The sequence below is a fragment of the Coloeus monedula genome, assembly GCF_965178545.1.
Source record: "Coloeus monedula genome assembly, chromosome: 13".
Taxonomy (NCBI): Eukaryota; Metazoa; Chordata; class Aves; order Passeriformes; family Corvidae; genus Coloeus; species Coloeus monedula.
Window position 1 is genome coordinate 20,132,161 of NC_138793.1, and position 25,832 is coordinate 20,157,992.

At 64.5% G+C, this 25,832-nt stretch overlaps 3 protein-coding genes across 3 annotated transcripts; all 3 read left to right on the top strand.

Annotated features, from left to right (window-relative positions):
- Positions 1 to 300: 300 nt before the first annotated feature.
- DRC4 (dynein regulatory complex subunit 4) lies at positions 301 to 6,351 on the top strand (the record flags this gene model as incomplete). The annotated part of the gene is made up of 10 exons (XM_082290320.1): positions 301 to 382; positions 1,345 to 1,542; positions 1,709 to 1,915; positions 2,221 to 2,275; positions 2,682 to 2,887; positions 3,091 to 3,258; positions 3,555 to 3,641; positions 4,611 to 4,820; positions 5,893 to 5,958; positions 6,202 to 6,351. Exons 1-10 carry the CDS (start codon positions 368 to 370, stop codon positions 6,349 to 6,351), a joined length of 1,362 nt encoding a protein of 453 aa, XP_082146446.1. The 5' UTR covers positions 301 to 367.
- A 4,406-nt stretch (positions 6,352 to 10,757) lies between these two features.
- On the top strand, positions 10,758 to 16,451 carry LOC309577933 (B-cadherin-like; the record flags this gene model as incomplete). Its single annotated transcript, XM_082290232.1, has 15 exons — positions 10,758 to 10,893; positions 12,657 to 12,853; positions 12,927 to 13,037; positions 13,160 to 13,315; positions 13,392 to 13,536; positions 13,642 to 13,817; positions 13,899 to 14,027; positions 14,108 to 14,293; positions 14,383 to 14,627; positions 14,713 to 14,855; positions 15,171 to 15,395; positions 15,500 to 15,718; positions 15,815 to 15,945; positions 16,022 to 16,165; positions 16,239 to 16,451. The coding sequence occupies 15 exons, from the start codon at positions 10,758 to 10,760 to the stop codon at positions 16,449 to 16,451; spliced, it is 2,556 nt and encodes an 851-aa protein (XP_082146358.1).
- Positions 16,452 to 17,797: 1,346 nt separating this feature from the next.
- Positions 17,798 to 25,608, top strand: LOC309577976 (cadherin-1-like; the record flags this gene model as incomplete). Its single annotated transcript, XM_082290291.1, has 16 exons — positions 17,798 to 17,854; positions 17,946 to 18,060; positions 21,209 to 21,438; positions 21,539 to 21,670; positions 21,762 to 21,917; positions 21,996 to 22,140; positions 22,255 to 22,427; positions 22,813 to 22,941; positions 23,045 to 23,230; positions 23,310 to 23,554; positions 23,660 to 23,802; positions 23,900 to 24,127; positions 24,630 to 24,851; positions 24,938 to 25,068; positions 25,163 to 25,306; positions 25,396 to 25,608. 16 exons carry the CDS (start codon positions 17,798 to 17,800, stop codon positions 25,606 to 25,608), a joined length of 2,649 nt encoding a protein of 882 aa, XP_082146417.1.
- Positions 25,609 to 25,832: the final 224 nt, after the last annotated feature.

The following is a 25,832-nucleotide window of genomic DNA, read 5'->3' on the forward strand; positions in this document are numbered from 1 at the left end:
TCTGCTCCCGGGGAGGGTACAGAGCCCCTCGGCGCCGTTCCCAGCACTGCGGTGATGCGTCTGAGGCGTTGTTTTGGGTACAGGTGTTTTGTGCCCAGGGGTTCACCACGGAGCTGAGTCAGTGGCAGCGCATGAGCCGCTTCCAGGCTTCTCCCGGGGCCCCCGGCTCCGTGTCGCCGCTGTTGCCCCGTCCCTGCCGTGAGAGCCGGGATGCTCCGGGGCCGGCACGGGGGCCCTGAGCAGCACAGTCTCCGCCTCACCCGTTCACCTCTTGTGCTTGGCTTTCTGTCCGCAGGCACCCAAAAAGAAAGCGAAAGGGAAAGGGGGCAAAGGCCCTGCGGTGGTGGATGCCTCGGCCCCGGAGAACATGAGCAGGGAGCAGGTGAGAGGTCCCGCAGGCCACCCCCTGGGGAGGAAAGAACTCCTGCTCATGAAAGAACAGCTCCGGGGAGCCTTGCGAGGCGCCTGGCCCCAGCTCTGGGGACAACAGGTGCAGAGGGTGACAGGGACGAGCAGCCGGGGTTTGTGTCACTGACGCCTGTCTGGGGCCGGGGAGGGGGATTCTTGCCTCCTCATCTCACCCTCTGCTCTCCAGCCCTGTGTTCTGGGCACTGCTGAGGCCACATCTGGAATCCTAGGGCCCCTCACGACAGGAAAGGCACTGAGGGGCTGGAGCATGTCCAGAGAAAGGAATGAAGCTGGAGAAGGGTCCAGAGCACAAGGAGTGGCTGAAGGAGCTGGGAAAGGGGCTCAGCCTGGAGCAAAGGAGGCTCAGGGGGGATCTTGTGGCTCTGCACAAGTCCCTGACAGGAGGGGGCAGCCGGGGGGGCTCAGGCTCTGCTCCCAGGGTACAGGGACAGGAGGAGAGGAAATGCCCTCAAGTTGTGCCAGGGAAGGTTCAAGTTGGATATTGGGAAAATTTTTTCCTGGAAAGGGTTGTCCAGCCCTGGCCCAGGCTGCCCAGGGCAGTGATGTAGTCGCCATCCCTGGAGGGATTTGAGAGTCATGGGGACATGGGTTAGGGGTAGCGCTGGCAGTGCTGGAGGAACAGTTAAACTTGCTCTTAGAGGCTTTTCCAACCCAAAAAATTCAATGAACCAGAAGTATCTTAAGCACCTGAGAGTGGTGTTACTGGACACTGCGAGCCAGAACCCCATCCTGCGGGCAGTCAGATGAGGCTTTGTGACTCCTTTTCCAGAAGCTGCTGGGTTCAGTCAGGGACCTCCTCAGCTCCACATCAGTGACAACCACCATGTCCTGCCGGGTCTGGCACATGGAGTGTCCAAAGGCACCTGTCCAAGGCCTTCCTCCCCTGTTACTTGTCTCTTCCTCTTGGCTTCGCAGCTGCTGGAGCACATGGTGCGTCTCCGGGAGGAGCTGGACCGGGAGCGGCAGGAGCGGAACTCTTTCCAGCTGGAGTGTAACAGGATTCAGAGCTACTGGGAAATCACCCGCCGGGAGCTGGAGGAGAAGAAAGCAGAGCTGCAGAACCGGGACCGGGAGATGGAGGAGGCGGAGGAGCGGCACCAAGTGGAGATCAAGGTGGGGCTGGAGGGCTCCAGGTGAGCCTTGGGCAGCTCTGAGAAAGAGAGGAAGGGAAGAGGAGGAGGAAGAGCTGGGCAGGATGTGATCCAGGAATGTCTCACCAGCATCCCAGTTCTGGGTGTCTCCTGCTGAGCCCCTCACCCGGTCTCTGGCCTGTCCTTAGGTGTACAAGCAGAAGGTGAAGCACCTGTTGCACGAGCAGCAGGAGAACCTGACGGAGCTGAAGGCAGAGGGTGTCCTGTCCCTGAGGCGGGCCCAGAAGGATCACTGGGACCAGGAGCAGGAGTTGTGGAAAGAGAAGCGCTCCTTGAACATAAAGCTGAAGGAGCAGGAGTTGGCCAATGAGGCAGCCATTACAAACCTTTGCCTGGTACGTCCCTGGCTGGCCTGGAGCCACCTGTGAAGTGCCTCATCCCCAGGGTGGGAGCGGGACTGGGATCTTGCCTCCCTCACTCTCTCTGTGGGGTGGGATGGGATTTCTGGTACAGGAATGGGGATTCCTGGGTGACCCCTCTCCCACAGTGGGGAGCTGTGAGAGCAGCTGGAGAACCTCCAAGCCACTCTTTGCATCAACATGGGATCAGAATCCTTTCCCAAAGAGCAGTAGGGAATCCCTGGGGATGGGCTGGCTTGGGATTTGGTTGTTTCCTCCAACACGGAGTTTCTTCCGCACAGAAACATCAGGAGGAGATGGCCCGGCTACGCAGCGACTTCGAGATGCAGACCAAAGGTCAGGGCATGAGGCAGATCCCATGGGAGCATGACAGGGAGAGCTGCTCCTGGCTCCCGAGCAGCACCTCGAGCAGATGGCAGCAGGTTCCCCCGTGTTCTGGGCATTTTTCCCTTCCCAGTTCTGGTCAGTTTCCCACCTCAGTTCTGGCTGATGTCCCCTCCCGAGATTCTGGCCAGTTTTCCCCACAAATTCCAGCTGGTTTTCCTCCCTGGATCTGTCTAGTTTGCCCTCCAGTTCTGGCTCCCCAGTTTTTCCCTCCCAGTTCCAGCTGATCCCCACACACCACACAGTTTTGGTCAGTTTTCCATCAGTTCTGGCTGGTTTTTCTCCTCTGCCCATTCTGGTTGCTTTTCCTCCCCTGTTTCAGCCAGTTTTTCCCCAGCTCTGACCATTTTCCCCCCAGAGATGGAGGCCAAGTACACCAGGAAGATGCAGGCGCTGCGGGATGAGATGGACCTGCGGAGGAAGACGGAGCTCCATGAGCTGGAGGAGAGGAAAAACACCCAGATCAGCGAGCTGATGGGGAACCATGAGGGGGCTTTTGGTGCCATCAAGAACTACTACAATGATATCACCGCCAAAAACCTGACACTCATCAACCTCCTGAAGGTACTGCCTGTCCCTGTCACCCCTCCACCCAGGGACTGCTCCTGCCAGGGTGTCTGCTGGATCTGGCAGTTCCCAGGTGTCAGTGTGGGTGCTGCTGGTGTCCTGTACACCAGCACATGAGTGGGAAGGGTGTCCTGAGGGTGTGGGGGACTCGGAGGGGTTGGGCAGCTCCCAGGAGCCAGCACTTGTGTTCTCAAGAACAGGAGCAGGTGGAAGACCTGAAGAAGAAGGAGACTGTCTTGGAAAAGGAGAAGGCAGAAGTGCTGCTCCAGAACAAGGAGCTGACAGGGCCACTGCAGGAGACCCAGGAGCTGGTGGCTGAGCTGCAAAAGAAGTTGGTTCACTATTACAGGGACAAGGAGGCCCTGATGGTGAGTGGCCAGCCCTGTTCTTTCATGGGCTCGTTCCTGGAGGGAAAACACTGACCTCTGCCACTTGGTGTGCTGTGATTGCTGGGCAAAGCAAGTTCTGTTCTGCTTACTGTGTGTTTGTGGGACCTCAGATGGGGATCCACAGAGACTGGAAAGGAGACCACCCTACTGCAGGGGGGTTGGCGTGGGTGCTGCCTGGTTTTCTCTCTGCTGCTCACTCTCCTCCCTTCCCAGAACATATCCCCAGCATTTCCCAGACAATACTGCACTCTTTAACTTTCCCTTCCCATTCACAGAACTCCAAAGCCCATCTGAAAATCACCCAGAAGGAACTGAAGGACCTTCAGTGGGAACATGAGGTGCTGGAGCAGCGGTTCAGTAAGGTGAGACCTGCAGGCAGGGCTGGGCATCCCATTCCCTCTCCAAACCTTCTCCAAACCCTCTGCAGAGGACAGGGCGTGGGACTTAGCAGAGACTGTGCTTAGCCCAGGGCTTTCCAAAGCTAATCCAGAGTCGGGTGATAACTGCTGCTCCCAGCAAAGCAGCTCCCAGCTCCAGCCTCTCCCACGGTCAGCAGACAGGTCTGGCCTTGTCCTTTGCTAAGCAATCATGCACGCTCCAGCGGGGCCCCTGGGCTGCCGGGGCTGTGTGGGGCAGAGCTGAGGGGGGATTGCCACGGGCCCCTCCTTCTGCCAGTGTTACAGGGTCGCTCCCTCTCCTTGTTCTGGGGTGGCTTGGGAAGAGCCCTGCAGAGCGAGTTCTCCCCCCCACTAACCCAGATAAATCTGTTGAGGCAGGAGAGAGCTTATTTGCAATTCGTAGAAATCCCCAGGAATATGAACATTGATCCGAGGCCTCATTAACAATCCATCATTAAGACAGCGCCAGATTCGGAGTGTTCAGAAATAGGCTTTGGAGGAGAGACTGTGTCCTAATTAGGACACTTATTAACTAGCTGTGAGCCAGGGACTGCTGCCAGCTGTGGGGATGAGAGGAGTGACCCCTGTGTGCCAGGGGGCCCTCGCTGGGGTCTGAATCAGTGCTGCTGAGAGCCCGTTGGGGCATTCCGTGCCTGGAGGGGAGGAGAGGAGGAGGAGGGAGAAGCGCAGGTGCTGCGCCATGGAGGGAGGGAGAGAGGGAGGGAAGAAGGGAGGGAGGGAAGCTGTGCCGCAGCACCTGCCTTCCCTGTGGGCTGCAGGTGCCGTGGGGAACAGCCGGGCTGAGCTGCTGGACCAGTTTTCTGCTCTGTTTGTACTCCACACCATTATGCAGACCCCAGTCAGCCTCGTGCAGGCCCCTGTGTCCCCTGGGGTCCTGAGGGTGGTGTGACACTGCGCTGTCTCCCGGAGCAGGTCCAGGCGGAGCGAGACGAGCTCTATCAGAAGTTCACCAGAGCCATTAACGAGGTGCAGCAAAAAACGGGGTTCAAGAACCTGCTTCTGGAGCGGAAGTTGCATGGACTCCTCAGCCTCTTGGAGCAGAAGGAGGTGGAGCTCAGCGAGGTCTTCGCAGCCTCCAACCTCAGCCCCAGCGCTCTCTCCTTGGTCTCGCACAAGCTGGAGGTACTGGGGCCCGGCGAGGGCTGGATTTGGGGGGCAGAGCCCACTGTGGGGTGCCTGCTGCCCCTGAATGCACCGGTCCCCATCCTGCATGGCTGTAGGTGGCACGTCACTCGTTCCTGGCACTCCCAGAGCCACATGCGGTGCCGCGGGGCACTTGGCTCTGCCTCGAGAGTGGAGCGTGTGGGTGTCGGAGTTTGGCACTGATCTGTCCCTCAGGTGGGGCCTGTTTTGAGGAGCATGGCCGCAGGCTCCATGGCACTGCCAGCACCCTGTGCTGTCACACAGCCGGCTGCCAGTGGGTCCAGTGGAACCCAGAGGCTCTGTGCAGGGGGGGTCGCACCTGGTGAGCTTCACCTGGCCATGGGGACAGTGCAGACAGGATCCTGGGGCTCTGCAGTGTCTGCCGTGCTAAAAATACCTCTGCAGAGAGCCTGGAGACCCACATTCCTGCAGCCTTCCGCAGCTGGAGCCAGGGAGCAGTGCTTGCTGCGGGTTGGGCACAGACACAGGGAACGAGGGCTCCACCGCCCGGTGCCCTTCTGCTTGTCCCCACACAGATCCCTGCTGCAGGGGGTGTCAGGGAAGCTCTGGGATGCTCTGGGATGCATACCAGGCCTATGGGACAGGCAGCGGATGTGTCACCTCCCAGCAGGTGGAAGGAAAACACATTCCTGAGATGGCGTCACTGGCGTCGGGCTCTCCTGCAGCTGCTGGGGTCCCTGAATTCCTCCTCTCAGCTGCCTCGGGGAGCCTGGCTCCCTGTAATTCCTGCGGTGCCGCGGCGGCAGGGCGGTGCTGCTGGAGCAGGTGCTGCCAGCACGCCCCGGCAGCGGGGCAGACTGGGATGGCTGTGGTGTTCATCCAGGAGCTCCCTGTCCCTGCCCGGGGCTGGCTGTCCCTGGCAGTGCCACTCGGAGGGGGCAGGGTGGTGGCCACCTGCCAGGCCGTGCTGCCGGCCGCTCTGCTCGCGCTGCAGCTCCTCCGTGTGCTCTGCCACGCCACACCCGCCCGCGGCAAGCCGTCGTGTCCCCAGGGCTGGGCAGCGCAGCCTCATCCCAATCTCCCCTTGCAGGATGTGCTCAATTCCAAGAATGCCACCATCCAGGACCTGCAGCTCCAGCTGGCCCGAGTCTGCAAGGTAAGGGCGGGGAGAAATCCCGGAGGGGTTTAAGAGCTGTGTGGATGTGGCAGTTGGGGATGTGGGTTAATGCTGGCCTTGGCACTGCTGGGGGAACAGTTGGACTCGATGATCTTAGAGGCGTTTCCAACCCAAATGATTCTGTGATTCCATGGCCGTGGCTTGGGGGTTGGAAATGGGACTGGGGGTGCAGGGAGCCCTCCTCTGCTGACAGAGGGGCTGACAGGGATCCTTCCCTCACAGGCACACAACGACATGCTGCAGACCTTCGAGGCAAAGCTGACAGCCCTTGGTATCCCCTTGGACAACCTGGGTTTCCAGCCACTGTCCTTCCCCGTCCCAGGGCAGGAGCTGGGGCAGGGCCCTGCTGGACTCGTTGCGGTGCCCACCTGATGCCGGCAGCACTGAGGGTCGCACTGGCACACTGGAAGTGGGGCTGTGCCCTGTTCCTGCTCCATGCCATTAAACAGGCCCCAGTGAGCATCTTTAGGAACCTCTCTTCCCAAGGGGGACCACAGCACAGCTGGAGGGCTCCAGGCATCCCACCCACCCCACCAGGCCGCCCCTGGGGCTCCCTCTGTCCTCGCACAAGCGGAAGGCAATTTTTTAAGACAAGCGTTGCTGTTTGGAGCTTTTAATGGTGTCGGTGGCATCATTCCTGTGTCCCCAGGGGAAGGCTGTGCCCCTCTAACTGCCCCTGTACGTTGTGTAGGAGTAGGGGCTGATCAGCAGTGGGACATGGAGCTTCTGTGCTGGGTCAGTGATGATGAAGACGACCTGAGGGAGAGCGAGGAGACAGTGATGGGAATCCCCTTCCCATAGTGGGGCCCTGGGGAGTGCAGCCCCTTGAGCCTGGCCCCAGCCCCCAGACTTGCTGTGTCAGCTGTCCCCATCTCCCCAACACTCCATACCTCCACGAAGGGGTAGAAGCTGGTGTGCCCCAGCCCCTGCCAGTACTCAGCTGTCTCAAAGTGCAGCTTGTAGGTGCCGGCCTTGGCCTGTCCTGGTGCCAGGAGGGGCTGGCAGCGCCCGTCCGCGTCCGTGTGCCTGAAACCAGACCAAGGCAGCCCTGCCCTACCCCCAGAACCTGCCCTGGCCATACCCCCAAGCAACAGCCCTGCCACCAGCAAACCCCAGGCTGGGCAGCCAGTTGTGCCAGGAGCCTTTTGCCAAGCTCACAGAGCGCTGGCAGCAGCATCCCTGCCCCATTCCAGTGCCACCAGCTGTCCTACCTCTGTGCCAGCTCTGTCCACTGAGGCCCTGGCTCCTGCAGCTGGGCCAGGCGGATGACAAGGCCGGCTGCTGGCAGCCCCGTGGCCGTGTTCAGCACATGGGTGGTCAGGGTGCCATTTCCCACCTCAGACATGCCGTCAGCCTGTGGCGGAGAGGGAAGCAGGGCTGGGACCTGTCCTAGCAGCACCATCTGCCTCCACCTTGACTGTGCTGCAGCCGAGCCCCCGCACCTCGCTCTTTCCCAGAGCTGGGATGTGGGAACCCACGTCGTTCCCGTGCTACGGTGCTCAGCCCCAGGCACCACAGCCACTGTGCGTGGGTGCCAGCTGGTTCCCACCAGGATGCAGGGCTCTGTGCTTATGGCAGCACCGCGCTCCCTGCTCGCCTGCCTGTCCTGGTGGGCCTCAGCACGGCGGCAGCAGCCAGCCTGGACCTGATGAGGGAGCAGCCCCATCCCAGCAGCCCCATGCCTGCCCACGGTGTCACGTGCAGGCGGACATTGACCCTGCCCAGCTCTCCAGAGATGTCAGGCGTCAAGGTCAGCACTGCTGGGGGCAGCCAGGCCCCTTCTTCTCCTGGAGCTCCCACGCTGGGGTGGGAGCATGACTTGGGACTGCGTCCCAGCAGCCAGCAGGACCAGGCAGCCTCCCTGGAGCAGGAGCAGCTCCCACTGCCAGCCTGACACCCGCACTGGCTGACACGGGGGTGCCGCAGAGGCACCCTGGTGAGCTTACCTGGCTGGCCTTTGTCCCGCTCGGCCAGGGACCTGTGGCCGGTGACACTGCACAAAACGCCATCCCCGGCCCCGGCCTCGCTTCCTGGTGCCAGGGCCTCTCCCTGTGGAGCTGGCGCGGCTGGATGCCGCTATTCTGGCACAGGGCTCCCGCAGAACCGGGTGCTCCTCCCCGGCTGGGCCGAGCCGGCACGGGCGGCTTCCCGCTGGGAGCTGTGCCCAGGAGCCCCGCCGGCACCCAGACTCCGGCAGCACCGTGGCCCTGAGGCTGGTGGCCCAGAGCCCAGTGGGAAGGTGGGGCACTGGGCCAGGAGGAGCTACAGCACAGCTGACATCCCAGTCTCGCCTCCCACCATGGAAATCACCTGGAGCGTGTCGGTGCTGCGGCAGCCGGGCATGTGGGGCTGTCAGGAGCCAGCACTGGCTTCACCACAGCCTCGCCCTGCCCTTCTGCACTGCCAGGGCACCGGGGGGCTCAGTGTCTTACCTGCACCGTGATGCGGGCGGTGGTGGTGGCTCGCAGCCCGACTCCCCCCAGGTCAGCAGCCTGGATCTCCAGTGTGTATTCAGGGACCGCCTGTGGCAAGAGGCTACGTCACCCACAAGTGGGGGATGAGCTCGGTGGGGGCTGAGTCTAGGGCTCACCTCTGCCACCAGCCCCAGCATGGCCACGGAGACTAGCCCAGAGCTGCTGTCGATGGTGAACATCCCAGGCTGGGGCTGCTCCGGCACCTGGCTCAGGATGGAGTAGCTCACAACGCCATTGTTGGAGCTCACAGCGTCGTCCGCATCAGTGGCCAGCACCCGCAACACCGATGTGCCTGGAGCAGGTGGCTATTGAGTGTCCTGTCACACACACTCTAGTGCTGCCTGGCAGGTGGTGGCAGTGGTCCCACCTGGCTCAGCTCCCTCCAGCACAGAACCGTGGTAAACTGTCTGGGTGAAGACGGGCCGGTTGTCATTCTGGTCAGTGACGGTGATGATGATCTCCATGGGATCCTCCACGGGCTGCCCGTTGGCTGACACGGCGTGGGAGTAGAGCTGCAAGGGCACAGTCAGTGTGTGTGCAGCCCCCAGCACCGTCCCACCACAGACCCCCCCTCACTCACCAAATATTTATCCTTCTGCTCCCGGTCCAGGGGTTTCGTCACCTCCAGCCACCCTGTCTCCCGCTCGATGATGAAGACACCCACGGGGATGGTGTCTGCTCCCTGCCCCGTGATGCTGTAGAAAACCTTCATCTCCTTGTCCTTGTTGGATTTGATCTGGCAGCAAGGCAGGAAGAAGGGGGTGGAGACATGTCCCAGCACTCTGGGGACACCCCGGACCCTGCCTGGTCCCTGAGGGGACACATACCTGCACCAGTTTCTTGGGGAAGGGCCCCCGCTCATTCTCGGGGCAGTTGATGGGGGGGATGACCCAGTCCCTCTTCTGCCGCCGGAGGCCGTGTCCATGCTCCGGGAAAATCAGCATGTCCTGGGGGATGGAGGGCGGGGCTGCAGGGCCATGGAGGGACACGGCTCTGCCCAGAACCTCTGGGGGGTGGCCATGCAACACCCCCGGCCCCACTGCGATGGTCCCACCAGCAGGAGAAGGAGGACGGTGAAGGTGCAGGGTGCCATGGCTGCGGCTGCACTGGCTGCTCCCCCAGATGGCGGCTGGGAACCTTCCCTGTTGCGTCAGTGACTTTGGCCTGGAAAGCAGTACCGGCTTTCCAGCGCTGCCAGCCCCCGGGGGGCCGGGAGGGGCCGAATGTGGGGACCCAGCACACGGGATGCTGCTCCAGACTGGGGGGGACGACAGAGCCCAGGAACCCCCCGGGGCACTGTCCCTCGGTGGCCGTGGGAACCCCCACTCCAGTGGGGCTGGGGGGCACACACAGGCCCCCCGAGAGTTCCAGGGCACCCATAGGCGGCAGAGGGGGAGGAGGCAGCCGGGGGTGGCACGGAGGAATGGGGAAGGGGGCTGTTCCTGCGGGGCGATGGTGGGAGGGGCCAGGGTTCATGGGGACACCGGGAGGGATGCGTGGGAGGACTCCGGAGGTGCCCGGAGATCCCGGGATGCCTAGGCGTGTCCACCGGGCTGCGCTGAGGGGCCGGGGGGCAGCGGCGGGGGGGCTCGGGCACCGGGCGGCGGCACTGAGAGAGCGGGGGTGCCCGAGCAGTGCCGGGCCATACCGGGGAGTGCCAGGGGGTTCCAAGGCGATACCGATGGCTGCATACCGGGGAGGTGCCCGACGGGCATCTGGGGGTGACCAGGGGTCAACGGGGGGTATCGCGGATTGCCGACGGTTGCCAGGGGGTTCCAAGAGGTTACCAGGAGGTGCCCCAGGGTTCCCGGGAGGAATTGCGGATTGACGGGAGGATTTCAGAGGGGTGCCGGGTGTGCCCGGCGGGTATTGAAGGTTCCAGTACTGGGCGGTGCCCGAGGGGTACCGGGCTGTGCGTGGATATTGACGGGTGGGTGCCTGGGAGGTAACATGGGGTACTGGGGATTGCCGGTGGGGTTCCAGGGGAATACCCGGGGTGCCCGGGTGGTATCGGGGGGTGCCATGTTGTATCGGGAGTTGCCGGAGGTTTCCAGAGGGGTACCGCGGTGCAACGGGGATTGCCGGGGCCTTTATAGGGGGTAAACCCCCGGTAGGAGGGTCCCGGAGGTAATGGAGGGGTCCAGGGCATTGCCGGGGGGTGCCTGGGGCGTGCTGGGGCCGCTCTCCGGGGCGGGGCGGTACCTGCGCGGCCGCCGCCTCACCTGGGGCGTAGCGGCGCGGGGCGGGACGGGGCGGGACGCGGCGGGCGGCGACCGGAGCGGCGGCGGCAGCAACGGACGGGCCATGCGGGGGCCGCGCTCCGGGCTCTGCCCGCTCTCCGTCTTCATCCTCCTCTCCCCGCTCCTGCCGGCAGCCGCCCCCTCCGCGGCCCCGCCGTGCGTCCTCCCGGGGCTGCGCCGCGGGCCGCTCCCCGCACTAGGTAACTCGCACCGTCGGGGCGCGGCGGCACCGGGACCCCAGGAACATCTCGGGGACGGGTTGGGGCCGCGATCGGGGCCGGGATCGGGGCTTCGGGCACTGGAGGGGGCGGCAGGGCCCCCCTCACTGCCGGGATCGGGATCGCTTTGCCCCCGGTGGTGGGGCCGTTGCTTTTCGGGAAGACCTGGCAGTGCCCCGGCTGTGGGGCTGGCGGGGGTACCCGAGTGTGGGGATGCGCCGCGGGGCTGGTTGGGCTCCTGGGGTGTCGGGCTGTGCCTCCGCCCCGGGCTGTGGGTCTTGTTGTAGGGCTGTGCCCCCCCCCCCGGGCTGTGGGGCATGGCCATGGGGCTGGCGGTGCCCCGTGGGGCCGGCTGGTGGCGGCTGATGCCAGTGCCTTTGGCCCAGCCATGCGGCGCCCGCTACGAGCAGGGCTGGGTGGGTCCCCGCAGGGTGGGTGGCCGGCGCCGGGCTGGCAATGGGGCTGGGTGCCCCAGGGCCACCCTTCTCCGGCCGTGGGGTGCGGGGTCCGTCTGGCCCGAGGCTGGGCAGGGTCTTGCTGCTGCCAGCTCTTGGCCCGGTGCCGGCGCTTGGCCCGGGTCCGTTGCCCTCTTCGCTCAGCGGCTCCCGGGAGACTGGGGCTGCCCGGCAAGGCGGCCGGAGCCAGCGCTCGTCTAATGGCCGCGGGAGCACTAAAAGCTCTCCTTGGCGGTAAGTGCCAGGGAGGGGCCTCGACCTCCGCCTGCTTTAGACACCACATCCCTTTTCACATCCCGTTTCCATCAGTTGAGCCTGCCATGACTGGAGCTGGGCGCTGCCAGGCCCCTGCTGTGGGCACAGGCTGGGGTCTGGCCATGCCACTGCGACCCCCCTCCGTGGGCAGCACATGGCTCCGGCACCGACCGTGTGGTTCCGCCTTGGCACCCAGCAGTGCCCATGGAGGGACCCCCGAGGACGTGGTGGGGTACCCCCTGTGCCGCCCGCTCCTCCGGTGGGAGCAGCAACCCGTGCCACAGCTGGGGAGCGGGGCTGGGGGTCCACCATGACATGGGTTGGGGGCTTCCCCGGGCTCCTCGTGCCCCGCTTGCCAGGGTGACTGATGCTCCTCCAGCCCCATTAATGTCCCTTATCGCGGCCATCGCGACTGGGAGGGGCCCCAGTACTGCCCTCGGGGCACGGTTGCTGCTCCCCGCATGGCCCCACCGTCACCCCTGGGCTCGCTCCCTCAGGCGTGGAGCAGCCGTGGGGCACAGCTCTCCCTGCCCCATTCCACGCCTTCCGCAGCCCCCCCAGCCCCGCTCCGCGTCCCGCCCTGGCCCGCTCGGTCGCCCGGAGCTGGCTCAGCTCCGCTAATCCCCTAATCCTTCCCCCGGGGGGGCGCGGAGCCAGGGCTGTGTCCAGCACGAGGGATGCAGCGTGGGAGGCGGGGGAGGGAGATTCAGTGCCCAGTGTTCTGGCCACGGGGGGTTGGGAGCCCCGAGGGGGGTGACACACCGGGAGGGGGCTGGGGCCGGGCTCTGCCCGCCCAGGAATTTCCCATCATGTGTGAAACAAAGCCGAAACTTCCACCGAAACTTCCACTGCGCTCCTGTACGGCGCCCGGTGTTCCCTGCCCCGCTCCTGGTGTTCGCTACCCCTCTTCTACCGTCCCCTGCCCCACTCCGCCTCGGGGCTCTGGGGGATTGCGGGGTCCTGGAGCTGGTGGTTGCGGCTCGGGGGTGTCGGGGGAGAGGTCCCCCCCATCCCCCTGACCCCTCACCCTCGCAGGGCGCTCCGGAGGCTGCGTGGGGCCATACAGGACGGAGGAGCCCGATGTCGGGGTGCGGGATGATGGGGGCCCCGTGCGGCTACCGGGGGTGAGCAGGGCGCTCGCCATACCCCCCCGAGGTGCTGGTTCCCCCCGGGATGCCGCTGGCCAGCCAGACCCTGCCCCAATTCCCGCAGAGAGCAGGCACTCCCCCCAGGTAATGCTGCCCCGCATATCCCCCCCCCTCGCTCCCCCGGCCGGCTGTGCCCTCACTCACCCCCATCCCACAGGAGCTGCCCAGGGCTCGCGCTGCTCTCAGGAGGCAGAAGAGGGACTGGGTGATCCCCCCCATCAAGGTCCCTGAAAATGAGAGGGGCCCCTTCCCCAAAAAGCTGGTTCAGGTATGAGGGTGGGGAGTCTGGGCATGGAGGTGGGTGCTGGCGGTGCATCCCCACTGCATCGGGGCAGGGTGTGATGGGGTGGGGGATACTGACCCGTCTCCTTGGTCTGTGTGTCCTTCCAGATCAAATCCAACCGGGACAGAGACACCAAGATCTTCTACAGCATCACAGGGCAGGGAGCGGATGCCCCCCCTGAGGGCATCTTCACCATTGAGAAGGAGTCAGGCTGGATGAAGGTGACGCAGCCGCTGGACCGTGAGCACATCGACAAATACCACGTAGGTCCTTGCCAGGGGACACCGGGGAGGTGTTAGGGTGCTCTGCCAGGCCCCCCACTCACACCCCACCCCGCAGCTCTTCTCCCACGCCGTGTCCGAGAACGGGAAGCCAGTGGAGGAGCCGATGGAGATCATTGTGACAGTGACAGACCAGAATGACAACAAGCCCCAGTTCACACAGGAGGTGTTCAGGGGCTCTGTGCCAGAGGGAGCCCTGCCAGGTAGGACCCCTGGGAAGCTCTGCATCCCACCTGCCATGTTCCTTGGGCACAGCCCTGGCACCGTCCCCCCCAGCAGCCCACTTACCCAGACATCCACATCCCCAGGCACCTCCATCATGCAGGTGACAGCCACGGATGCGGATGATGCGGTGGAGACCTACAATGGTGTCATCGCCTACTCCATCCTCAGCCAGGAGCCACGGGAGCCCCATCCCCAAATGTTCACCGTCAACCGGGCCACTGGCACCCTCAGCGTGATTGCCAGTGGCCTTGACCGGGAGGTGGGCTCCGCAGCACCGTGGGGCAGGGGTCCCAGCCCCAAGCAGGGGCTGACAAGGTGTCTGTCTGTCTGTCCACCACAGCGTGTGCGGGAGTACACACTGACCGTGCAGGCAGCTGACCTGGACGGTGAGGGGCTGACCACCACGGCGCTGGCTGTCATTGAGATCGCTGATGTCAATGACAATGCCCCCGAGTTTGACCCCAAAACGGTAACGTGGGCCCCCCTGCTGGGTGTGACCCTCCCTGGTGCCCGCTGGGCTGTCGTGCTGATGGTGCCCCTGACCCGCAGTACGAGGCGGCCGTGCCAGAGAACGTGGCTGGGCGGGAGGTGGCCCGGCTGGCTGTCACCGACCTGGACGAGCCTGGCACGCCGGCGTGGCGAGCTGTCTATTCCATCCTGCGCGGCAACGACGGGGGTGCCTTTGCCATTGCCACCGACCCTGCCACCAATGAGGGCATCCTCCGCACCGCCAAGGTCTGTGTCACCCCCGTGTCACCACATCGCTACCCACAGTGGGGTCCTGCCTGTCTCCCTCTCACTGCCCATGTCTCCCCCTCTCCCAGGGTCTGGACTACGAGGCCAAGCAGCAGTTTGTGCTCCACGTGGCAGTGGCCAATGAGGTCCCCTTTGTCGTGAAGCTGCCGATGGCCACTGCTACGGTGACAGTCACTGTGGGGGATGTCAATGAGGCCCCGGTGTTCGTGCCGCCGGTGCAGCTGGCCACGGTGTCAGAGGATGTACCCCCGGGGCAGACCCTCACCGCCTGCACGGCCCAGGACCCTGACAAGGCGCAGGGCCAGAGGATCAAGTGAGCAGAGACAGGGTTGGAGTGAAGGTTTGGGGGGGGTCTCTGCTGCCCCTTGCCGCAGCACCAGCTCCCCTGTGCCCCCCAGGTACCTGGTGGGGCACGACCCGGCGGGCTGGCTGGCTGTGCACCCCGAGAATGGCCTGGTGACCGCGCGGGACCACCTGGACCGCGAGTCCCCGTTCGTCAAGAACAGCACCTACATGGCCGTGCTGCTGGCTGTGGACGATGGTGAGGGACATGAAAGAGCCCTTGTTCCCCCTCCCGCGTGAGGGGCACGTGCTTCCATCACCAGGAAACACATCCCAGCTCCAGCATGGAGCAGTGCAGGGACTGCCCAGCCCCACCCCTGCCCCGTGAGGGTCCTGGGTTTGGGACTTCCCCCTCCAGCATCACTCCTCACTTTACCCACTGTTGCCCAGAGAGTCTCTGTCCCTGAGAAAGTCTTGGTTTTGAGGCACCCCCTGTCCCCATACCTGCTCAGTCATCTATGTCCCCATGAGAGTCTTGGGTTTGGGGTCCTCCCTCCAAAATTGTCCCCACCAGGCTCACCGCCAGCCACGGGCACGGGCACGCTGCTCCTCACCCTGCTCGACGTGAATGACAATGGCCCTGAGGCCGAGCCACGGGACATCACTGTCTGCCAGCGCAGCCCCCAGCCCCAGCTCCTCACTGTCACCGACCGGGACCTGCCCCCCAACACCGGCCCCTTCCGTGCTGAGCTCACCCACGGCTCGGGGGACAGCTGGGCTGTGGAGGTGGGGGACACAGGTATTGCAGTGGGGCTGAAGATAATGTGGGGGGTTCTCGGCAGAGGCAGCTGTGCCATGGCTGCATTCCTGGTGCTTCCTCCGTGAGCCCCCCATCTCCCACAGGTAACACAGTGACACTGCAGCTGGTGGCACCGCTGGAGCCGGACACCTACAGCGTGTACCTGCGGCTGCTGGACCAGCCGGGCAGAGCCCAAGTGACCATTGTCACCGCACGGGTGTGCGCCTGCGAGGGGCTGGCACAGGGCTGTCCCCAGAGACCCCAGCCTGTCACTGCCCTGCCCTTTGTCCTCGCCACCCTGGGCGCGCTGCTGGCCCTGCTGCGTGAGTGGGGATCCTGGGGGTCCTGGGGCTCTGGGGACACCCCTGCCCTGGGCACAGTGGGGGACACGTCCCCGCTGATGGCACTCTTCCCTGCAGTCATCCTGCTGCTGCTGCTGCTCTTCGTGAGGAGGAGGAAGGTGACAAAGGAGCCTCTGCTGCTGCCCGAGGATGACACAAGGGACAACATCTTCTACTACGGGGAGGAGGGTGGTGGCGAGGAGGACCAGGTGGGTGTGGGGATGAGGGGGTTGGTGGACAGCGTGGACAACCTGACTCTGCCCCTCTCCATGTGTGTGTCCCCAGAATTATGACCTGCGGCAGCTGCACCGGGGGCTGGATGCCCGGCCCGAGGTGATCCGCAATGACGTGGCCCCTACCCTCCTGCCAGCCCCCCAGTACCGGCCCCGCCCTGCCAACCCTGATGACATCGGCACCTTCATCGACGAGGTGAGTCCTGACCTGAAGAGCCTAGGGGGTGACAGCACAGGGGCCACAGGCACTGACCCCTCTGTTCCCCCAGAACCTGAAGGCGGCCGACACGGACCCCACGGCCCCCCCCTACGACTCGCTGCTGGTGTTTGACTACGAGGGCAGCGGCTCGGAGGCCACCTCGCTCAGCTCCCTCAACTCCTCCACCTCCGACGGCGACCAGGACTACGACTACCTCAACGACTGGGGCGGCCGCTTCCGCAAGCTGGCCGAGCTCTACGGCGGCGGCGAGGAGGACGATTAGGGACCCCCGGCCCGCTGCCCCCGCCTTATTGCTGCTTTTGTGCCTTGGGGGTTCCCCCCGCCATGCCCCCCCACCCCAGCGCAGCCCCCTCACCTCCTCGCCTGCGATTTTGTGGTTATTATCTATTTTTTAAGGTATGGAATGACGGCGTGTGATGCTGCGGATGAGGGGATGGGAGCTGGGTCAGTTTTAATAAAGGATTTGGTTTTTTTAGACGCTCCAGGCTCTGTGTCACTTTGTGCCCTGGAGGTCAGCGCTGCGCGCAGCCCTGCAGTGACCCCTCCCCAGCCCTGTCCCCCCTTGTCCACCCCAGTGTGGAACCTATGGCACAGCTGCAGTGTCACCCATGCAGGGGTAGTGCCCATGCCTCCCCCAGGGTGTCCTTGTCCAAAAGGGGTGCTGATGGGCATGGGCAGGGCACTGACCTCCAATCTCTCCTCCATGGGGTGACATTGGTGGCATTGGGCATTCCTGGTGTTAAATCCCTCCTGGCCTGGGCAGCCGGAGCTCTGCAGCCCCCAGGCTGCCACCCCAACCCCCTGAGATGACCATGGGTGCTAGCATGGGTGGGCACAGCAGCCTCTGGCCCTGGCAGGACCCCGAGCTCTGGGGGTCTCCCACTGGCTCCAGGATCAGCTCCTGACAGGTGTGGGATGGGGGCAGCTGGTGGCACTGGGAATCCCTGGGGGTCCCTTTCCATGGGGTCACCCCCAGCTATGCAGTGCTTTGGGACAGAGGGGTATGGGGGAAGACAGGGCCTGCAGCATCCTGAGGGGCCCTTCCTGCCCGGGGGGTCCCTGGGTACGATGTTTGCCCCCACTGCAGAGCCGGGACCTGTGGGGCTGTGGCATGGGGACACCCTGGGGTACTCCTGGCTCCTGTCACCCACCAACACCCACTGCTCCCACAGCCCTGGACGGGAGAGGCAAGGAAAGCCCGGGGGCTCTGTGGCTGCAGCTGGGAATACCAGGGGCACCGGGAGCTGGGGGTACGCGGGACAGGCAGAGCACCAGGGATGTTGGGGGTACTGGGGGCTGGTGGTGGGCTGGGGGTACCGCGGGCTGAAACGGTAACGGGGGTACCACGGTAGCAGGGACCGCGGGAGAAGTACTTCCCCAGCAGTACCGTGGGGGGTACCGGGATACCGGGCGTAGGGGGTACCGGGAATACCGGGGTCCCGGGTGCGGGCGGGGCGGGACCGCCTCCCGTCGGGGCGGGACGGGGCGGTTCCCGGCGGGGTCGACACCTGCGGGGCGGGATCGGGAGGGGACCGGACGCACCTGCGACTCCGCGGCGGCAGCTCCCGATCCCTCCGGCACCAACCGGCACCGGCACCGGCACCGGCCATGGGGCGGCGGGCGGGCTGCTCGGTTCCGCTCTGCCTCCTCTTGTTCCTGCTCCAGGTGAGCCACGAAATGGGACGGCAGGACCCTGCCCGGGGCAGCGGGACCCTGCTCGGGACCCTGCCCGGTGCTAACGTCTCTCTCCGGGCAGAGCGGGCAGCGGCTGTGCCAGCGGGCAGCGTCGTGCCAGCCCGGCTTCACCGCCGAGACCTTCGCTCTGACGGTGCCGCGGGACAGCGTGGCGGCAGGACGGGCACTGGGACGAGGTAAGGACACGGAGACAAGCGGGTGTGGAGAATAGGGTGGCTGCGGGGACGGGACTGTGGGTACAGGGGGGTTGTGGGACAGGGGTGGGCAAAGGGGGACATGAAGCCGTGGCTCTGTGCCCGAGTGATGCCAGCGTGGCCGTGGGACAGGGCTGTGGCAGTGGGGATGGTGCCATTGGGGTGGTGCCATCGCGGTGGGGACAGTGCCATGGCGTTGGGGACAGGCTTACTGTGGTGGCAGGTGGCACAGGGGACAGAGCCGTGGTGGTGTGTCCACATGCAGCGGTGGGGCCACGCTGAGGGCCCCGGTGGTCCCAGCGCGGGCACCAGTGGTCCTGGCCCTCCTGGTGGGAGGGCATCGTGGCGCGGGGGCAGCGGGAGCCGCTCCCCGGGGTGCGCCAGCGCGGGCGGCGCTGACTCAGGCGCCGCAGACCTGTTGGGGCCGGCAGGTTGGGGTGTGGGGTGCGCAGGCGCCTGCCCTGCCCCAAGCCTCACCTGGCACCCAGGGTTCACCAGGGTGAGCCCTCCTTTGGACCCTCAGTGTAGGCCCCCAGGGCAGCTCTTGGCATGGGGACAAGGCACCACGATGGGCTCCTAGGCTTTTGGGGACATAGTGTCCCACTATGCTGGCACCAAAGCCCTGTTCTGGTGTGACAAGGGGGCACTGGGGATCTGTGTGCTGGGCACCTGCTGCCACTCTGCGGTCCCCAAAAAGGACTCTGAGGGCTCTGGGGCTGCGCAGTGGCCATTACCATCTGCACCAGTTCATGGCTGAGAGTGGTGCTGGCACTGCGGTGTGTGTGCCAGGGTGGCTGAGTGGGGACAGAGCTGAGGGGTACTGAGCACCCAGTGCTGCAGCAGGGGCTCTCAAACATCCTCAGCTCCGTAACGGCTTCACCTGGGAGAGCCAGGAATTGGACCCTACATCATACCCCAGGAATTGTGTTTGTTTGCCTTCTGGTTGATCATTAACGTGCAGAAGCCAATGTCCATGAGGGCTGGGCCTGATACCAGGGTGACGGCCAGGCCTGTGACTTCTCTGCAGCACCGGGACCTGCGGAAAATCCTCTGTCCTGGCACCAGCACTTTCAGTTTTGGGTTCCGGGCACACTCAGGGCGTGGGAGGAAGGAAGGGGCCATCTGCCCTTGAGGCCTGTGTGGCACCCAGTGATTCAGAGCTGTGCCACGGCAATGCCAGCCATGGGGTGGCTGAGCCTGGTGGGTGCCAGGCCGTGCTGGGCCACAGAGCACCCCAAAGCTCACGGCCAGGCTGACGAGCCGGCCTGTAATTAGCTTGGTGAGTTGAGCGCGGTGTTTTCCCTCCAGCAGGCCCAGACAGGCCCCGCGCGGCGCCGGGGCGGTGAACAGCAACACCTGCGCGGGGGCCGCGGCGTCACCAGGGCTCTGCTCTGTGGGTTGGGGGGCTCTGGGGTAGTGGGGATGTGGTGGGGGCTGGAACAGTCCCCGTCAGCTCCGGGTGGAGAAACCTTGAGAGTCTGAAGTCACAGCGAAACTCGGGTGACGTCAGTGGGATGTGTCACCCTGCAGCACCTTCACCCTGGGGTGAGCCCCCCGCCCTGACGCTGCTGCCCATGTGCAACACGTGGGGTGGTGGCACTGCAGGGATGGTGACACCCTGCTCTGCCTGTGCCCAGCCCCACTGAGACCTCACACGATGTGAGGTGGCTTTGGGGGCTGCCCTGTTCCCCTGCGTGGGGTCTCAGCCCCACACCCTCTTTGGCAGCCTGGTTGTACCAGAGTCTGGTTGTCCCAGTGCCCTGTAGGTGGTGGTGGGGGGGACTGGAAGTGGGGGGAACCCCCTGTGGGACTCCCTGAGCTCTCCTTTTCTCCCACCCCCATCATTCCCAAGAGAGGGCCCCCCCTCCACCTCCCCCAGCTCCCAGCCCCGGGGAGAGGAAGGCTGGGGACAGCCCTCCTTCAGCCAAGCTGGAAAAACAGGTTGTGCATGGCCAGGTGGGAAGGGGGGGGAGTTGGAAGGGGGGAGAGCAGGAAAGGGGGAGCGGGCTCTGAGCACCCTCATTGAACCCCGTGCGGGCTGAGCACCGAGCACTCATTGTACTCAGTGTGGGGCTGGGGGCTTCGTGCTGCCCCTCGCTGCTCCCACGGGGCCCCGGGCCAGGGCCGAGCTCCGCGCCCGCGGCCGCCTCTGCTTCCCGCCTGCCCCGGCACGTTCCTGCCCAGCCGGCCCCACCGGCTCCCCAGCCCTGGCCGGGGGTCCCGCCGTGGGGCTGAGCGGGGCTGGCATCGCGCCGGTGGCTCCTCCTGGAACGAGTCGGGGGCACCGTGGTGGGCAGGGGGGCAGCGATCGCTCGCCCTCCACCCACAGCCAGCCCGGATTCCTGGGCTGCTCGCGGGCTGACGGAACCCCGCGGGCCCCGTTCCGTGCGGCCGTGCCCAGCCCGGCCCGGCCCCGCACGGCCCCTTGCCGAGGCGCGGGTCACGCCGGGGCGATGGTGGCAGTGCTGGCTCCGGAGCCTCGGTGCCGCTGGCTCCAACAGCTCTGTCGCAGACAAAGGGCGTTTGTTCGGGAGCTGTGGCCGCGCGGCCCCGCTCATGTGATGCCGGCTGACCGCTGCCTCGTGGCTCTGCCGCGCCCAGCCGGGACCCCAGCTAGTGACACCGGGACCCCGCCTGGCCGCTCTCCCTGGGGTTGGGGCTCGCGGGGGTTCTGGCTGCCAGGACACTGGGTGCCAGTGTAGGTGAGTGACTGCTGCCCTTGCTTTTATTGGAAAAGCAGCTGGAGAAGCACAGTGGTGGTGACACGCCACGCTTGGGGACACACTGTGCCACAGGGATACACCCATGTGGGGATGTGCTGTGCCCGGTGCCATATCATACATGGTGCTGGGGACAGGGATGTGCTGTGCCAAGTGCCACTTGCTCCATTGTCACTGTCCGGCAGGGATCCCGTGGCACACCAGGTCCTGCCATGTCCCATCTTGGACCAAAGCCAGGGCAGGGATGCACCGTGTGTCATGCCCCGGTGGAATCCTGGCAGGGCATGTGTCACTGTGTGTGGAGCATCCCCACCACTGCTGTGACCCCACACCCCATGCCGCTGGGATGTGGCTGTGCTGCGTGTGCCCATGTCCCCAGAACCTCCTGCCACTCGGTCCCTTGTCCCCAGTGAGCTTTGTGGACTGTGGTGAGTCGCACCGTGCCGCCTTCCTCTCCGACGACACGCGCTTCAAGGTGAGCAGGGATGGCGTCGTCTCTGCCACCCGGCCCCTGCAGCTCCAGCGGGGGGAGATCACCTTCGCTGTGCACACCTGGGACGCTGTGGGCAAGAAGCATTCGGCCAAGGTGATCCTGCGCCGGCGGCGGCACCAGCACCGACACCACGAGCGGATGCAGCAGGTAAAGGACAGACCCACTCCCTGGGGTCACAGCAGCCCCTGTCCCTGGTGCAGAGGGCTCAGCAAGGGGCTGGCACTGAGCAGAGCCACTGTCCCAACAGGACACAGTACCCGACATGCTGATTTTCCCGGAGCATGGACACGGCCTCCGGCGGCAGAAGAGGGACTGGGTCATCCCCCCCATCAACTGCCCCGAGAATGAGCGGGGGCCCTTCCCCAAGAAGCTGGTGCAGGTACGTGTCCCCTCAGGGACCAGGCAGGGTCCGGGGTGTCCCCAGAGTGCTGGGACATGTCTCCACCCCCTTCTTCCTGCCTTGCTGCCAGATCAAATCCAACAAGGACAAGGAGATGAAGGTTTTCTACAGCATCACGGGGCAGGGAGCAGACACCATCCCCGTGGGTGTCTTCATCATCGAGCGGGAGACAGGGTGGCTGGAGGTGACGAAACCCCTGGACCGGGAGCAGAAGGATAAATATTTGGTGAGTGGGGGGGGGGGGTCTGTGGTGGGACGGCGGTGGTCCTGGGGGGCTCCACACACACTGACTGTGCCCTTGCAGCTCTACTCCCATGCCGTGTCAGCCAACGGGCAGCCCGTGGAGGATCCCATGGAGATCATCATCACCGTCACTGACCAGAATGACAACCGGCCCGTCTTCACCCAGCAAGTGTTTGTTGGCTACATTGAGGAGAATGCAAAGCCGGGTATGTGGGGGACTCTGAGCCAGGACCACACAGAGCCCTGAGCGGGAGCAGTGCCAGGGTGTCCAGTGGATTCTGTCCCATGATAAAATCTCCCTGGCTTGTCCTCGTGTCCAGGCACGTCCGTGATGACCGTGAACGCCACGGATGCAGATGATGGGATCAACGTGAACAACGGCATCATCGGCTACTCCATCCTCAGCGAGGAGCCCAAGGGTCCACAGCAGATGTTCACCATCAACGCCGAGAAGGGCATCATCAGTGTCATTGGCACAGGACTGGACCGGGAGGTGGGCACCTTGCCATGGCCCAGGGGAACCTGTGGCAACTCCACAGTGGGATGTGCCATGGGGTAAAAGGGATGCTGGAGCCCTGGTGTCCATCTGGTTTTGGGACGTGCCATCCCTGGGTCACTGTCCCTGCCTGTAGGGGTGTCTGCAGCCTCGAGCCCACCAGGAGCTGTGCTGGGGACACTCCAGGGACTCCCAGCCTTACTGAGCCCTGGAGTGGGTGCAGTGCCAGCCCCTCGGGTGGGCAGCTGGGACATCGGCTACCTCTGTGCCAGCAGGGAAGAGCAAGGCTAAAGAAGGGTGGAGGAGCAGGCAGGTGATGCCTGGAGGAGGGGAACACCCCAGTCCCCACCCCAGCCCTAACTGGGGTGATTTTGCCCTGCAGACCACTCCCAACTACACGCTGATCATCCAGGCTGCGGACCAGGAGGGCACTGGCCTGACCAACACCGCCACCGCCATCATCGAAGTCACCGATGTCAACGACAACCCTCCCGTCTTCAACCCTGCCATGGTACCAGCCAGCCCCAGCCGCTGCCCTCCCAGGCATCATAGCACGAGCCCCCAGCTGGGGTGCCTGGGGCCACACAGGTGACCGTCCCTGTCCCATTTTACAGTATGAGGATTCAGTGAACGAGAATGAGGTGGGGGTGCTGGTGGCCCGGCTGCATGTGACGGACCAGGACCTGCCAGGCTCTCCGGCCTGGCATGCCGTCTACCGCATCCAGAGCGGGGACCCGCAGGGCGACTTTGAGATCACCACTGACCCCAAAACCAACGATGGGCTCCTGAAAACTGCCAAGGTGGGTCCTGCTGCCACATGGCTGCCTCAGCACCAGCTGACTCCCTTCTGGCACTACCCGGTTTCTCTCCCATCCTCAGGGCCTGGATTATGAGACTCAGAACCGGTACAAGCTTGTGGTGTCGGTGGAGAACGAGGTCCCCTTCACCGTGGCCCTGAATCCTGCCACAGCCAGTGTCCTGGTGCTGGTCAAGGATGTGAATGAAGCCCCCATCTTCATACCCCCAGTCAAGCAGGTGGAGGTGATGGAGGATGTACCGGTGGGATACCAGGTCACCTCCTACACGGCCCAGGACCCCGACAAGGACCAGAGCCAGAAAATCACGTGAGTGGAGGGTGATGGTGGCAGGGCCTTTGCTAGGGTGTCTGAGGGGCTGTGCTGCACCATGTGCCCCTTTCTCTCCCCCTGTTGACCCCTGGTTGCCCCCAGGTATCGCATGGGCAGTGATCCTGCGGGGTGGTTGGCCATTGACCCTGAGAACGGCATCGTCACGGCAGCCCAGCCACTGGACCGGGAGGCAGCGCATGTCATCAACAGCACCTACAAGGCCATTGTCCTGGCCGTGGACAATGGTGAGGGTGTCCAGCTGCTGCCCCCCTGCCCACTTCCATGTCCCCCTTTGGGGTCCAGGCCCCTCCCTGGGTGCCTCGCTGACTCTCAGTCCCACAGGATCACCACACGATGCCACCGGCACGGGGACACTGCTCCTCCTGCTCCAGGATGTGAACGACAACGGGCCTGTGCCAGAGCCCCGCAGCTTCGACATCTGCAACCAGCAGCCCGAGGAGCAGACGCTGAACATCGTCGACAAGGACCTGCCCCCCAACACCTTCCCCTTCAGGGCAGAGCTGATGCACGGCTCCGGCAGCAACTGGACTGCCAGGGTGACTCCACCAGGTGGGTGCCACCTGCTCTGGTGCTGGGCCCTGCAGTGGGCACTACGCTGGGGACCTGCCACGGGGCAAAGTCCTGTGCCAGTGCCAAGGGTGTTCCCAAGCCAGAGCTGGAAAAGGGGCTGGAGCACCAGGAGTGGCTGAGGGAGCTGGGGAGGCTCAGGAGGGACCTTCTCACTCTCCACAGCTCCCTGGCAGGAGGGTGCAGCAAGGTGAGGGTCAGGATCTGCTCCTAAGGGACAGGACAAGGGGAAACAACCTCAAGTTGTGCCAGGAGAGATTCAGTTGGATATTGGGGAAAATTCATTAATGGAAAGTGTGGTCAGGCATTGGAACAGGCTGCCCAGGGCAGTGGTGGAGTCCCCATCCCTGGAGGGATTTAAAAGCTATGTTAATGTGGCACTTGGGGACATGGGTCAGTGGTGGCCTTGGCAGTGCTGGGGGATGGCTGGACTCAATAATCTTGGAGACCTTTTCCAACCCAAATGATTCTGTGGTTCACCAAGACCTGGTGAAGCTGAGCATGAAGAAGGAGCTGGAGCCGGGTGAGTACAGCATCTTCCTGAAGCTGCTGGACGGGCAGGGCAAGGAGCAGATCACGCCGGTGCGAGCCCAGGTCTGCAGCTGCGAGGGGCCAGCCAAGAACTGTGAGCGGCGAGCGTTCATCTCTGGTGGCATGGGGGTGCCCGCCATCCTGGGCATCCTGGGGGGCATCCTGGCACTGCTCAGTGAGTACCTGGGGACAAGGACGGGAGGGACGGAGTGCGGGTCACCCTCTCCCTGCTGCCCTGACGCCCTGTCCCTGTGCCTGCAGTCCTCCTGCTGCTGCTGCTGCTCTTCGCAAGGAGGAGGAAGGTGGTGAAGGAGCCGCTGCTCCCACCCGAGGATGACATGAGGGACAATGTCTACCACTATGACGAGGAGGGTGGTGGCGAGGAGGACCAGGTGGGATGGCTGTGCCTGCTGGACCCTGCCCACCAAGTGGTGGTGGCGATGCCCATGGCTGTCCCTCGAGCCTTGTCTCCTCCCGTCTCCCCAGGACTATGACCTGAGCCAGCTGCACCGGGGGCTGGATGCCCGGCCCGAGGTGATCCGCAATGACGTGGCCCCCCCGCTGATGGCGGCCCCTCAGTACCGGCCCCGCCCCGCCAACCCCGACGAGATCGGAAACTTCATCGACGAGGTGAGTCCTGGCCCAGGGGGGCCAGGGGGTGACAGCTCCCTGCCACACCAGCACAGGGGCCGCAGGCACTGACCCCTCTGTTCCCCCAGAACCTGAAGGCGGCCGACACGGACCCCACGGCCCCCCCCTACGACTCGCTGCTGGTGTTTGACTACGAGGGCAGCGGCTCGGAGGCCACCTCGCTCAGCTCCCTCAACTCCTCCGCCTCCGACGGCGACCAGGACTACGACTACCTCAACGACTGGGGCGGCCGCTTCCGCAAGCTGGCCGAGCTCTACGGCGGCGGCGAGGAGGACGATTAGGGACCCCCGGCCCGCTGCTGCCACCTCATTTCACCCCTCCAGACTCATGCCGGTCTCTACCCGGGGTGGCCGAACCCCCTCCAACACCCCCTGGACCTGGTGCCCACATCTCCCTCACTGAGAAAAGCTCAGGCTCACTGGGGATGGGGTGTTTTGGGGTAGTCTGGCTGTTTCTTGGCTCCAGGGTATGGAACAGCTTGGTCCATTCCCAATCCTGGAAGTGA